Consider the following 13,030-nt stretch of genomic DNA (forward strand, 5'->3'; position numbering starts at 1 on the left):
GAAATAGCTCAGTTGGGAGAGCGTTAGACTGAAGAATAGATATTGCAAAGAAAATAGTGAAAGGACATGTGCAAGAAGAAGACTACTAATTCAGATAAATGCCTTCAGGTGTCTGTTCTTCCTGAGAGAGCTTGGTAGAATCACTCTCATCCTCCTCACAATAAAACAACAAACAAAATAACAACACTTCTTCCATCCAAGAACTGAACTCACAGGACACACGTTCCCATATTAGACCAACAGCCAGATATAGAGGATCACACACAGTTTACTAGAATTGAGACTCAGGAACAGAAACCAATTGGTGCAGGTATGGCAATATTAGAGTAAGGAAAATTGTAATTGACCAGTTTCTGGACAACCATGAGAGTAAAGTAGGAAGGTAGATACACTTTTATGAATTTTCCTCCTAAGTCCTAAGATCCTCACAATAAAGTCCCCTCATACATTGGAAGCAAGATAGGGAAACATTTTTAAATCCATTTAAAACATTCCATTCTTCTTAACAAGAAAAGATATTTTAACAAAGCCTACATGATCTGGGTAAATCAAACTCCCTAGCTTTCCTATTTCACCTACAAAAGGAGAGGGCACAAAAACCAAAACTGAGAAGCAGTTGTGAAGGTCAGTTGAGGGGCCCAGGATCAAGGGGCTTCTAGAATCCTCCCTACCTCCACATCTTATCTCTGTATCAGTAGGATATAGTATAGAAATTATAGTATGAGAGGGATATATCAGTAATCAGTAAGATATTGTATAGTAACAGGGAAATGCGTCTGGAAAAAGTCTCAGATCTTATCAAAGATCTTATAAATATGTAGGGAAACCCAGAGATACTGGGGAAACAAAGGCAAGGAAATCCAAGAAAATTTCAGACTTTGACAACTATGTCCACATCTACAAAATAATAATAAACACAGCCTTACTCATAGCCAGATAAACACGAAAGTTTTTATATTAAAGGTCTACTTACTTTGCTTTTAATGATGTATCATGTCTAGCTTACAACAAAGCTAGACAAGGCATATGTCTGCCTTGTTTAAAAAAAAGATAAGCATGATGAATTGAAACTCCTTTGTACAATTCCTTAAAGATAATTTTTAAAAAATAACTACAAGGCAGACTAAAAGACAAAAACCACAATTTTTAGAGACAGAGCAACAATCAGAAGAAGAGTTGAACATGATAGAAATTTTGGAATTCTCAGTCCAGGAATTTAAACTATGATGAATAAGCTAAGGGCATTGATTGAAAAACAAAGTGGAGAGCACAGAGGAATTGGTTAATGTAAGCAGGTAGAAACTCTTTAAAAAAATTTAGTGGGATTAAAAGGAAATGCTGCAAATCCAAGACACTATAACGGAAATGAATGCCATTGAAAGGCTCAAAAGTAAACTGGACATGGCAGAGGAAATAATTGTGGGAATGAATATATGTCAGAAGAAATTTTCTTCTCTGATACCACAGTTTGAACCTAGGACCTTGCACTTGCTTGGTTTGCTTGCTCTGCTTACTTTACTTGCTTGCTACTTTGGTGCTCTCCCAATGGAGACAAACCATCATCCTAGCTTTTTCTGGTGATTTGAAGATGAAGTCTCATGGACATTTTTTCCTAGACTGGCCTTGAACCACAATACTCCAGATTTCAGCTTCCAGAGTAACTAGGCTTGCAAGTGGCACCCAATTAGAAATTAAACTCTTATTTTTTAATGTCTATGAAAAAGATGACATGCTTAAAGCTCATTGACTCCAATGATCCTTATTACCATTTATGAACATTTTAATGGCTTGAGTAATATATATTAGATCTTTGTGTATTAACTTGTGTATTAAAATTTTTAAAATTCCTAAATTCAATGTAGGAATTGCACCAGGTCCTAAAGACTCATTAAAAGGAACTCTCATTTCTGAAATAATAGAAATAGGCATTCATGTCAATCTGAGCTCAAGAGAACTCAATAGAGAAAGTTGTGATTGTTCCACCAAAGCTAAAATAACTTGTAGGAGCATGAAATATGAAATTTGAAATATGAAAGGGGATCTGATTGTACACAGCTGTTGTCTCAGCACTTTAGAAGCTGAAGTGGGAGGATATCAAGTTGGAGTCCCCCTGAGCTATATAGTGAGACCCATCTCAGTTAGAAAAAAAAAACAAAAAACAAAAGAAGGAGTAAGTTTTAATATTCTTAGAGTTGTCAAATATATTTTATGTACACCTGGGCATATCCTTTACAAAATATAACAAACCAAAAACAAGAAGAAAATCTTGAAAGAAGCCACAGAAGTCTCAGAGGAGCAAAGATTTGGGAATTATGTAGGACTTCTCTTCAAAAAAATATGTAAGAGAATAGACTAATGTACTTAAAATGAGAAAAGAACAAAAAAGAACACCAACCTAGAATTCTATATGCATTAAAACTACCCTTCAAATATGAAAGAGACCTTATCAAACAACAATTGAGTGAAATTGACCAGCATGACTTTCTTGCACTGGATATTAAAATAATGAAGGAAAAATATACACCTACATAAAGAAAGGAAGAGGTTTGGAGAAGGAATAACAGGGAAAGTGCCCAGGCCCTGAGTTCAAGCTCCAGGACCAGTACTATAAATTAATTAATTATGGAAAGCTCATTTTTATGTCCTCCTTTATTTGATTTTCTTCACTCTTCTCTATAAGGAACCATTACTCTATAGTTTTTTTTCTTATTTATTGTCAAAGTGATGTACAGAGAGGTTACAGTTTCATACGTTAGGTATTGGATACATTTCTTGTACTGTTTGTTACCTCCTCCCTCATTTCTCCCCTCTCCCTCACCCTTTCCCTCTCCCCCCCCCCATTAGTTGTTCAATTGGTTTATACCAAATGGTTTTGTAAGTATTGCTTTTGGAGTCATTTGTCTTTTTATCCTTTGTCTCTTGATTTTGATATTCCCTTTCCCTTCCATAGTTCTAATACCAGTATATATAGTATCCAGGGTACTCAGATGAGATACAGTGATAGCACGGGGACAACCACAGGCAAGGGATAAAAGAGGATCATCAAAAAAAAAGCTATGGGGCTGGGAATATGGCCTAGTGGTAGAGTGCTTGCCTTGTATGCATGAAGCCCTGGGTTCAATTCGTCAGCACCACATATATACAAGAAGTGGCACTGTGGCATGCATTCATTGATTTATTGATTCATTGATTGATTGATTGATTGATTCATTGATTTATTTAAGATATTCATAAATTTATCTCATTAAGCAGTTATTTGCATTCCAACTATATGCCAAGTATAGCACTACTCCTTTGGGTATTGCCCTCTTCCAACCTCACCATCCTCTCCTGCTAGACAATTCAGTAGTTGCCCCAGCTGGTCTCCACAGTTTCCCTTTTCACAGTTTCCCAACACTAGTCAGAACAGTACCTTTAAAATGTAGAATAAGACCCCAAGTTCTACTTCCTTAAATTACCACCAGAAAGCTCTTAGATTTTCCCACAACACTTCTCTTGTTACCTCCATGAACTCTTTTCTTTCACTCTCTTAGCTCCTGACACAGTGGTTTCCTTGCTATTACTTAAGTGTACTAATTCCATTTTGCTTTTCTCCTGTGCATTTTGTTGTTCTTATGCTGGCAGTGTTCTATCATTTGTTCTCATTGTGTTGAATTTGCCTACTTCCTACAGACTTTTATGGAAATGTCAACTTTTCTTTACCCCTACCTACTGTTCTAATCTAATTTAATCCAAAACAGTCTACTGCCTTTTTCTCTTTTATTTCCCACTTCAGCACTTTTACTACTTAATGCATTCAAAAACACAAATTCATTGAAATAAGGGTTTTTTGTGTTATCCATTGATGCATCTTAGTTGAATATATATATAGTTGAATATATATATAGTTGTAATATTTTGTGAATAAGTGAATAAGAAAATGAGTGAGTGAATATAAAAGCCAAGGACCCAGTCCCTGATCTTAAGATGCTGACAATCTTGAAATTAGTGAGTGAGGGTACTAAAGTTCTAATGGGTAATAAAGTGAGAGAAACTGTAAAAAGTTTCTTTATAGGATGCCTATATTGTGGGATGGGTCCAGCAAAGGAAAGCCTCTATCAAGAAGTAAAAGGAAGGGGCTGGAGATATAGCCTAGTGGCAAGAGTGCCTGCCTCGGATACACGAGGCCCTAGGTTCGATTCCCCAGCACCACATATACAGAAAACGGCCAGAAGTGGCGCTGTGGCTCAAGTGGCAGAGTGCTAGCCTTGAGCGGGAAGAAGCCAGGGACAGTGCTCAGGCCCTGAGTCCAAGGCCCAGGACTGGCCAAAAAAAAAAAAGAGAGAAAAAAAAAAAGAAGTAAAAGGAAGTGTGAGGATAATGCAGGATCTTTGAAGCAGAGAAGGGAATTAAGAAAAAAAGAAATATGTGCTGTAAGTAGGACCTTAGAGTAATGGTCATCAATTCCTTTAAAAGTTAATGTGTCTCAGATTCATCACAAGAATGTTAAAGTTTCCAGTTGATTTCAGGCAGATATGAAGCTAGTAAACTGAAACATGTCTGTGTGCTGTGCATCATCTACATGATATAGGCACTTAGAAAGAATGATGCCATTCCTCTAAATGACAACACAAGGTGGGCAAAGCTGGTAGTAATTGACATTTAAAGGTTTTCTAGAAAGTTTCTCATAGAGGAGCCTTATATAGTAATTCTGCTTTCCTTGATTTGAAATCCACATCCTGTGTCCTGTGAAGGTCAAGTCTACCCAGTGAGTGATATAGCCTGTGTGTCCATTGAGGTGCACAGATGTCAGTCATTTATTCTCCTATCTTTGCCTTGACTTCTATTGGTTTCTTAGTAGTAAGTGGGTTTTTTTCTGTTTTGAATCAACAGGTTCCATTTTTTGGGCCTCTGTTTGATGGAGCCATAGTGAGTGGGAAGCTGCTGCCAAGCCTTATATGTGCCACGTGCATCAATGCCAGCAGAGCTGTGAAGTGCCTCATCCCACTTTACCAGAGCTTGTATCTTTTCACTGAAAATGTGTAACTTATTAACCCTCTCAGATCTAGAGTCGTGGAACATTTTCAAGACACGTAAGTATTACAAACTGAGTTAAAGAGAGAAGAGAGAAATTTTTTGTCTGCTTTAAAAGTAACTGGGATTTTCATACCATTTGTTGTTTATATTTATTTTCTGCTCTATCATACTTAAGAGTTAATTTCATAATTTACTCACATAAATCTGCCTGAGAAGCTCTGACTATCATGAGTTGCCCATGGCAACTTAAATTCAACTTTCTTAATACTTCCTTAGGTATTTTCCCTGGGTTCAGTCTGTTATTTATCCTCCCTCTGTATCATAGGCCATTGTGTGGAATGCTGAGCGGAATATAGCAGTCTCATTCAGAATGCCCCCAGAATCCAAAAGCAAATGAAATGACCCTAACATATCAAAAAATATGGCAAGTACAGTAGAGTTCTAGGTGGGAAGAGAGATGAGAAATTGTATCTGGTGGGAGGAGACAAGGTATCCTGAATGAAGTTGAATTTGGACTAATTAGTAAGAATATGTAGACATTCGTCAGTAGTCTTCCCTAATCATTACTTCTTCCTCCTTTAATTCCTGACCTTACCCCTAAAAACGGAAGAACTTTATTCCTCGAATTTTTTCTCACATTAATTGGCATGCTGTAATCCTTCAAGTATGATCTCTAAGTACAAGGAAAAGAGATTAAGGTAGTGGCTACATAAAATTGCTGTTTATAAACCCCATCTGACTTCCTAATAAAAAATACTCTTTGTTTCTAATTGGTATTGGTAGTGATTAAAAACACATTGTGGCTAGGTGCTGGTGGCTCATACCTATAATCCTAGTTTCTTAGGAAGTGGAGATCTAAGGATCCAAGTTTAAGGCCAGCCTGAGCAGGAAAAATCTATGGGACTCTTAACTCCAACTAACCACCAAAAAGTGGGGAGTGAAGTGGTGGCTCAAGTGGTAGAGGGCTAGCCTGGAGCAAAAGAGCTCAGGGACAGCGCTCCTGAGCTCAATCTTGAGTTCAAGCCCCAGGACACACACATACACACACACACACACACACACACACACACACACACACACACATTTGTGTTTGACCTTTCTCCATACCCTTTTCCCAACCTAACTGAATGATATGTTGCTAGGGGTTGTAGAGTGAATGATATGTGTAAACAGATACAGTTCATGAAAAATTCCTTTCATTAAAATCTTTATATTCTGCCTTGGACTTGTCATGTGGCAACTTAGAATTATCATAGAAATTAGTAGTAGAAAAGAGCTATTAGGTCCCATCTGGTCCCTCCCCTGGAGCCAAGCCACATTATTCCTGCTAGTGTACTCTCTCTGCTTTTGGTGGGGAGTGTTTGGAGATGGCATTCTCTGCAGAAATTTCCACAGCACTGTAGACTTAATCTTATAGCTGCTGTCAATTCAGCCTCTAGCATGGAGTATTTATTAAGCATGCTGTTTAAGAGAGTTTGAGGGCAGATATGAGAGACCTATTCAGTGATTAGCTAGTCAGTTTTCATGTCAGCTATGAAGATGATCTGGACAGCCATTAGTCAAATATGTTGGACAGACAAAACAAAAAATCACTTAGAAATAAGGAAATACCATTTTATTCAAGTCCATTGTAATTTTTGTCTTGTTACCTTCTCTACCTACAAACGGGCTCATGAAATACATGTTTTGTTATTGTGTTGAACGCTAAATTAGTATGGCACCATTGGAATAGTCAGGTTTAGGAAAAACAATATATGTGCCAGCCTCAATTGTTAATAGCTAACTATTCCTTTAATGTATTAAAGCACACAGATCCACACATATTTTGGCAAAATCTAAATCCATTTGATTATGCCATGGCTGCACTTGTCTGGAATTTGCTGCTTCATTGACACAAGTCTTAAATTTGAATTTTGAAAAATACTAAATAACTTAGAAAATCCTAATTATGGGTGTCTAATTAAAGTTATCCAGTTAACAAACAAATAGTTCCTGTGGACTTTCTGCCAGGTCTTCTGCTAAGAGCTGGGACTTCAGCAAGGAACAGACTCGGTTCTTGCACAAAAGCTTCACAGAGAAGACAAACAAAAGAATGCCTAAGCTAGTTGGGAAGTTTTATAAAGAAATGAAATAGAGAGTTGGGGTGAACAGGGAAGCAAGAAGGTCTCTCCAAGTAGGGTGAGTGTCTGGGGAAAAATTGGAGGATGAGACAAACTGTTCTCAAGAAAAGTGGCAACATTCAGAGCAGAGGCTACAAGGACTCCGTATTCTGGAGTAGCAAAATTATGTTTTGTAGGGACTATGTTCAAGTTCATCAGGACTCCTGTGACAGCTCTTGAACTAGTTCTGGGTGATCATAAAAAGGCTTCCTTGACTCTTTCTCCTTGTGTGTGCTTGAGAAGTTCTCATCTTTATACTGCGTCCTGGGGTGAACAGCCAGGGCTACCTAGGGAGGGAAATAAGTGAGAGGGGTATAGGGGCCATCTCACTAACCAAGTGCATGTAAGCCCCCTAAGGGTTCAGAAGACTAGCAATGCCTTGGACATACCTTAATCCAGGACCCCCGAGTATCTAGGGTTGATTCCCTTCCTAGGGCGTAGCAGTATATTCTTTGGCAAAGCTTTATTGCATATGAACCAAATCCATTAAAGAAGGAAGCAGTTTGTGTGCACTGCCCTAGAAGAAAAGTTTATTTAAAGGACCCAAAATCTGAGCCATGTGCTCATGCCTGTAATCTGAGGTACTCAAGAGGTAGAGATCAGAAAGATAAAAGTTCAAGGCCATCCCTTACACAAAAATTAGCAAGATTCATCTTAACAAATAAGCCAAGCATAACTAGGCGAATTGGGGTGAGGATCACAGTCTTAGAGAGTCGGGCAAAAATGCAAAGACCCTACCTAAAAAATAACCTAAAGCAAAAGGGCTAGAGGTGTGACTCAAGTGGTAGAATGTCTACCCTAGTAAGGGTGATGCCCTGAGTTCAAATTGCAGTATTGCCCTGTTCCCTGCCCTCCCCCAAAAGAAGAATAGGTGGAAAAATCAGAAACTTACCTGTTCCCTTGAGATACTAGATAGTATTGAGTGATAACAAAGAAAGGAAAGTTCCACTTTTTACACGCAGCCCTGTTTCTACCATTTTGTTTCTAAATTTAGATTGTAAGTGTTAGGTAAAACATTTTCAAACTGCTACTTTTTATCTCAATGTCACTCATTTTCTGGGTGACAGATTGACTGACTATTCTGTGCTGGTGGCTCAAGCCTGTAATCCTAGTGGTAGAACACTAGCCTTGAGCAAAAAGAACTGTGTCAGCACCCAGACCCCAAGTTCAAGCCCCAGGACCACCACTACCAACAACAACAACAACAACAAAAAAAAAAAAACCGCATTCTGTTTAGTTCACTTTTTACAGATAAATGCTTTACAGAGGGAACACCTGTTTTGTGTGTGTGTGTGTGTGTGTGTGTGTGTGAAGCATACATAGCCAAGCATTGAACCCAGTGACAAATGAAGAAAAGAGTCAATGGAATTACTTTGAATTAGTTATGCTTACCTCCTTGTCCCCTCCTAGCTAACAATTGATATTTAATTGCTATAGAATAGGGTCAGTTGGGATTCAGGTTAATGTTAAGACCTGACTAGAAATAGAAATGTGGGCAATTACATGCCCATTTTGGTCAGTGATATTCAAGAAAATACAACATTTCTGATTAAGCTGTCTATGGAGGGGGGAGCAAGTACTGGAACAAAATTGTCTCTTTGGGGGATTATTTTTTCTGAATAGCAAATCCAGCTAGAGTCAATATCAAAGGGGTTCTTGTTTGGTGTTCTCTTGGCTAACTGATCAAACAGTTGGAACTGTGTAGCAAAGACCCATAGTAGACTGAAAAATGCCATTGTCCTACATGATCATACAACATCAAATGAGAACACAGTAGGACTATGTTGGGAAGGCACTATCTGTAGGGTGCTTTCAGCCTTGCTTCATTGTGCTTCCTGGGTTTTCCTGTAACTTTCCCCATGGGCTAAAGCAAATCTGTTATGTGGAGCCTTCATCCCTGTGGCCACTGCTCTTCTAAATGATGAGAGCCAACTCACCTACCATCTGCCTTTTCTATCCCTTGTGGGCATGCAGAAAGCCTATTCCTATGCCTAGAGCATGGCAAATGGGAAGCTTGCCACGTGTTATGTTTACAGTTTCCAAGCCAACTAAAGATTCCAAAATGAAGCCCTGGTCGGCTGATAAAAGTTTCCAAAACCATTTAAGCCAGGGCTTTCATTCCCCTTGTCAGATAACTTGTTTCAGGGAAAAAGTTGTCTCACAATATGTGATGTGCCCATTAGGAGCAGTTCACCCTGAACCAAACAGATGGTGGCTTTTTAAAATAAATGTCCACTTCAATAGAACAATAGTCTCAATGCCATTCATTCTCTCTACTAGCTGGAACTATCAGCATTTGGTGGAGAGTACTGAGCTGCTGAAGAAAAAGTGATTTTTGTACCTCATTCTTTCACAAGTGAGATTTACTTTCATTTTCCATTAACAGATACATTTGTACCAGAGCCTCTCTCACATCCCTCATAATATAATTGCTAAATTCTGCTCCCAATTTATGCATCTTCAAAAATGACTTCTCCCCATAAAAATTTGACAACCCTGTTTGTTTCTTCTCCAGTGGGTCTTTAGTGCTTCTTCCTGGAAAGACCTTTCATTTCTCCTATTCATTTCCACAAATCTTAGAAAAGAAGTTGTACCATGCTATATGTTGTGTTTTGCCATACAGAACTCATCATGCATTTGTCCACATTTAAAGGATTCCTGAAATATGACACTCACTGTCCTAGACACTAGGAATAGAAATATGAATAAGACATTTCAAAAAAGAGGATAGTATTTGCTTATGAACCAACCTTTAAGGAACACATCACTTTTGAGAATGACAGATGCATCCATATGTCAAGTGTAGGGTATGAACGATGCACATGCAAGCATACATACAGAACATAGAGGTGATAAAATCATTTAAGGGGCTGTGCATGAGTTCTGAAGGGAAAAGCAGGGGGAAGGAGGCGCTGATTTATGGCAGTGGCAAGGGGATGGATTGATACCTACACAAGATGTGAACTGATACAGTATAAGACATGCTAGATTTGCTGGGGTGTGAAGGATGATAAAAGAAGTCTTAGAAAGAACACTGTAAAGCATTTAAAGGTAAAGGGTAGATTTGGAAGAAAGGAGGTAGAGGAAAGGGAAGATTGATTTCAAAGAAAAAAGGATGAAAAGGGGTTATAGATTTCCCTTCAACAAGTGGCCAAGCAGGACATATACCACTGGATGATCTAATAATCCCTGACTAAAGTTCAGCAGTCTCAACTCCTCATGTATGGGAGAAAGGTTGCATTTAAAACAGCAGCACCCTAAGCCGAGTGCCAGTGGCACACCTGTTACCCTAGCTACTCAGGAGGCTGAGATCTGAGGAGAGTGGTTCAAAGCCAACCCAGGAAAGTCCATGAGACTCTTATCTCCAGTTAACCACCAAAAAAGCCTGAAGTCAAATTGTGGCTCAAATGGAAGAGATGGACAGTGCTTTTCTAATCCAAAATCCTGAACAAGTTCAAAGTATAATGTAGTTTCAGTGAGTGTTTCTGCTACTTCATCTTAGTTGTAAGGCACATTCTACTAAAAGCAATAAACATTTTCTAAATTCTTGGCTGGCCAACTATCTCATCCCTAGAAAAATAAGAAACAAACAAGGGTAATAACTACTTCTTTTCCTACCAGTTTAAAAGAACAGACTTGTGACTTTGAGTATTGCAGAAAGTAACAAAGTATGAATGGGAGGAAAATGAAAGTAGAATTGTATACCCCAGACACTTGGAAAGCACAATGCAAAAAACAAAGTAGAGGAAGAAATGGCATATTCCTGCGGGTTGGCCCAGATTCCTAAAAGGAATAAGGAATGAGAGATTTTTAACAATGTAATATTTTAATTATAAAATTTAAATTATTTCTCTTGAGAAGGAAAAAGCGATGGCATCAGAGAACAACCACAGTGGTTGGCTGCATAAGAAGGTAGTCTCTGATAAACATATTTAAAATCTGTTCATTGTGATAAGGGGAGAAAACTCCTGGCCCATTTGTTAGCAGATCAGCACTGTGAACAGTGTCCTCATGGTTCTCCATCTTCTGGCACTGTCACATCTTCTGAAAATGGGAAGGGAAGAAAAGGTTTTTTAACTGATGGGAATACAATAGATGAGAGAACTGGCCTCTGCAAGAAAGGTTCTCATTCAGAGGCAACCATATCTTTTTGCAGAACAAATGTACAACAGCTCAGAACCATGAAAACTGGTTTGTTTATTTACTGGCTTGTTTTCATATAGAATAAAGGATATTCCCAAAACTGGAAATAGGAAAATATTTTCCTTGTTTTTTAATTGGATTAAATGACAAATTTTTAGAAAGCTGCATGGATCCCTTGTAAAACTGTTAGGATAAATGGATTAAATGGTTCATGAGTCTTCAGAAAGAATAAGGTGTCTCAAACACACTGTTTGATAAGATTATTATGTTTTTAGAACTTGGAGGAAGTTTATATAAGTAATTTGTGGGACATATAAAATTAAGTATCATGACAATCTTATCAGATACAAGAGAGGACCATAGCTCCTGAGAACTGGGTGACTTTATTGTGGCCCGACCTGAAAAGGAATGCATTAATTCACAAACCGCTAATCCACTAAGGATTTTGTGTTTCTGCTGCAATTTCTGTGTTGTAGCTTGCATTTCTATTCCATTCAACAGATTTATCAGTAACTTTGCATAGGTATAGACATAATTATTAGGCTATTATTTTTTTTAAGATGAGAAGAATAACTAATCTTACTTGAGGCAAGTCATAAAAAAGGTGTTCTCAACAATTGAAACTTCTGTGTGCAAAGGACCATGGTGGGATTGAAGAGGGTTGACTGTGACATCATGTGCTTAGGTTTGGATAACTGGTGATTTAAGTGCAGTGCAGGAGGAGGGTTGTTGTGGCTTGGTAGCCATGTTTTTTAGATGAGAGACAAGAGGGGATGTATGTAGCAGCAAGTACCAGCATTCTCTGAATTGCAACACAAGAAGCATGAGGTCCCCTCACAGCAGTTAGAGCCCTATTGCTGTGTTCCTACAGCCTCAAAGATCATCCATATGTGGTGTGCTGCAATAGGAGCCAGATTTAAAGAGGGATCTCAACCAACCTGGAGCTGATCCAGGGAAAGTATGACTATTGGACAGCAGGCATGTGGGAGTTAATAAAACCAAGAAGGAATTATTTCTGGAGCCTGGGACATTTTTGGATAGGAGACCAATCTACAGCACTGGGATCAATGGGCAGAAGCAACCAGGAAGCAGCTTTTGCTCAGTGTCAAGGCAAATGTGCAAAACTCAAAACTGACAAAACCAGATGCCTGCATACTGAATTCAACCCCACAAATGGGCTTTATTTGACCTGTCCTTGTCCTCCCAGCATTACCAAAACAAAAAAACTGAAAATTGTCAGCCACAGTGAAAAAGTTGGGGAGATTTTACATCTTTAAAAATCTATATATTTAATTTCTTCATAAGAGTCAGAACACCTGACCCTTCTCAGCTTCCCAATCTGCTGGCAACACCCAGCCCCTTCACAGGACACATGTTCACTGGCACTATAGTCCCTGCCTTAGTGTCAGGTCCTAGTTCCAGTGCCATCACCATGCTACCCTGCCAACTAGTCTCCCTCTGAAAGAGCTGGTAGCCCAGCCAGGTGAAACAGTGTGTGCTCTCCTTGCAGAGAGCCCAGTGTAAGCTGAAGGTGTTAGCATCATATTACCAGCCTGGTGCCTACAAGTGACCAAGTTCTAAATTAATATTGGAAAAACTGAAATCTTCAGCTGTGAAATTAGGCGTTAGGAAATACTTTTCACCCTGTACGTATTAAAATAAAGGTTACAAGACTGTTCTTCCTTCCAGAGACTTATACAGTCAAAACTACC

At 38.6% G+C, this 13,030-nt stretch overlaps 1 protein-coding gene across 1 annotated transcript in view; it reads left to right on the forward strand.

Annotated features, from left to right (window-relative positions):
• Ralgapa2 (Ral GTPase activating protein catalytic subunit alpha 2) overlaps positions 1-13,030 on the forward strand; it is a 304,413-nt gene that overhangs the window by 221,742 nt on the left and 69,641 nt on the right. The window contains exon 37 of the mRNA XM_048348713.1: positions 4,873-5,000. Coding sequence (XP_048204670.1) covers positions 4,873-5,000 — 128 coding nt within the window. The remainder of the gene's footprint in view (positions 1-4,872; positions 5,001-13,030) is intronic.

Source organism: Perognathus longimembris, chromosome 6 (assembly GCF_023159225.1).
Source record: "Perognathus longimembris pacificus isolate PPM17 chromosome 6, ASM2315922v1, whole genome shotgun sequence".
Taxonomy (NCBI): domain Eukaryota; kingdom Metazoa; phylum Chordata; class Mammalia; order Rodentia; family Heteromyidae; genus Perognathus; species Perognathus longimembris.